Raw genomic sequence first — 1,019 nt, forward strand, 5'->3', positions numbered from 1 at the left:
ATCCAGCAAAAAAAAAAAAAAAAGACCAATTAATTTCCATGTAAAGAAAAAAAGAAAATGAAGTGAAATATCGTCCTCTTACTAAAACAGAACTTATTCCTAGGACTCATTCTTTACTGCAACAATGATTTAAAATAAATGAAGGAACTAATTCTCAAATAATAGGGTAAGAAGAGAGCTAACCATCTTCAGAGTTTTAACAAATAGTTACTGGACAACCACTAAGAGGCAAACCCTAAACTAGACCCTGGGGACACGGAGATAAAAGACAGAAAAGTCACTGAGAACTCAGAGGCCAGCAAATGGTGTTGACACAATATGATACATTCTGTGTATGACAGAGGGTAGCTCAGAGTGACTGCTTGGGGGGTTAGGGAAGACATCCTTTCATGGAAATCACCTGGATCGTATGACTAAGTTAGCTGGAAAAATTGGAATGGGCACTGAATAAGTATGAAATGCTAACCTGAATTATGACTTACACATCTTCAATGTCTTAAAAATAATGTGTATTTTTTTGCTTGTCAGTGAGTGCTTTTATTTATTTATTCACTTACTACTGGTTCTTTTGCAGAATGCTCTGGCTAAAGCTACCGTGAAAGAACTTGCCACACTGTACGGTACCAAGTACACATATGGCCCAGGAGCTACAACAATCTGTGAGTCTTGGCTTCAGAACTGTGCAGAGACTGCATGCCGAAAAAGGCGAAAAATGGTTCCCAGAGCCTTTTCTTTTCTGATCATTTAAAGCATATGGCTTTTGCCTGACAGTGAATTTTTTTTGTAAAATTTGTCATCAGTTTTCTGTTCAGAAAAAAAAAGAGAGAAATATCCCTCTCAACCCACAGAAACATTTGCTCTCTGTAAACATCTATTGAGCACCTACTACGTGTGCTAGGGAAAAAAGGAAAGATGGAGAGCAGGCAAGAGGAAAGGAGAAAGGGAAGGAAGGAGACCAGCACTGTCTCCAAAGAATTCACAGTAGGAAAGCAGGAAAAATGAACATAGCCATGTAGTGC

General features: G+C 38.4%; 1 protein-coding gene across 1 annotated transcript in view; it reads left to right on the top strand.

Annotated features, from left to right (window-relative positions):
* Positions 1-1,019, top strand: part of CPB1 (carboxypeptidase B1) — a 34,234-nt gene that overhangs the window by 28,298 nt on the left and 4,917 nt on the right. The window contains exon 10 of the mRNA XM_006917465.1: positions 575-659. Coding sequence (XP_006917527.1) covers positions 575-659 — 85 coding nt within the window. The remainder of the gene's footprint in view (positions 1-574; positions 660-1,019) is intronic.

This window comes from Pteropus alecto, unplaced genomic scaffold, assembly GCF_000325575.1.
Source record: "Pteropus alecto unplaced genomic scaffold, ASM32557v1 scaffold75, whole genome shotgun sequence".
Classification (NCBI taxonomy): domain Eukaryota; kingdom Metazoa; phylum Chordata; class Mammalia; order Chiroptera; family Pteropodidae; genus Pteropus; species Pteropus alecto.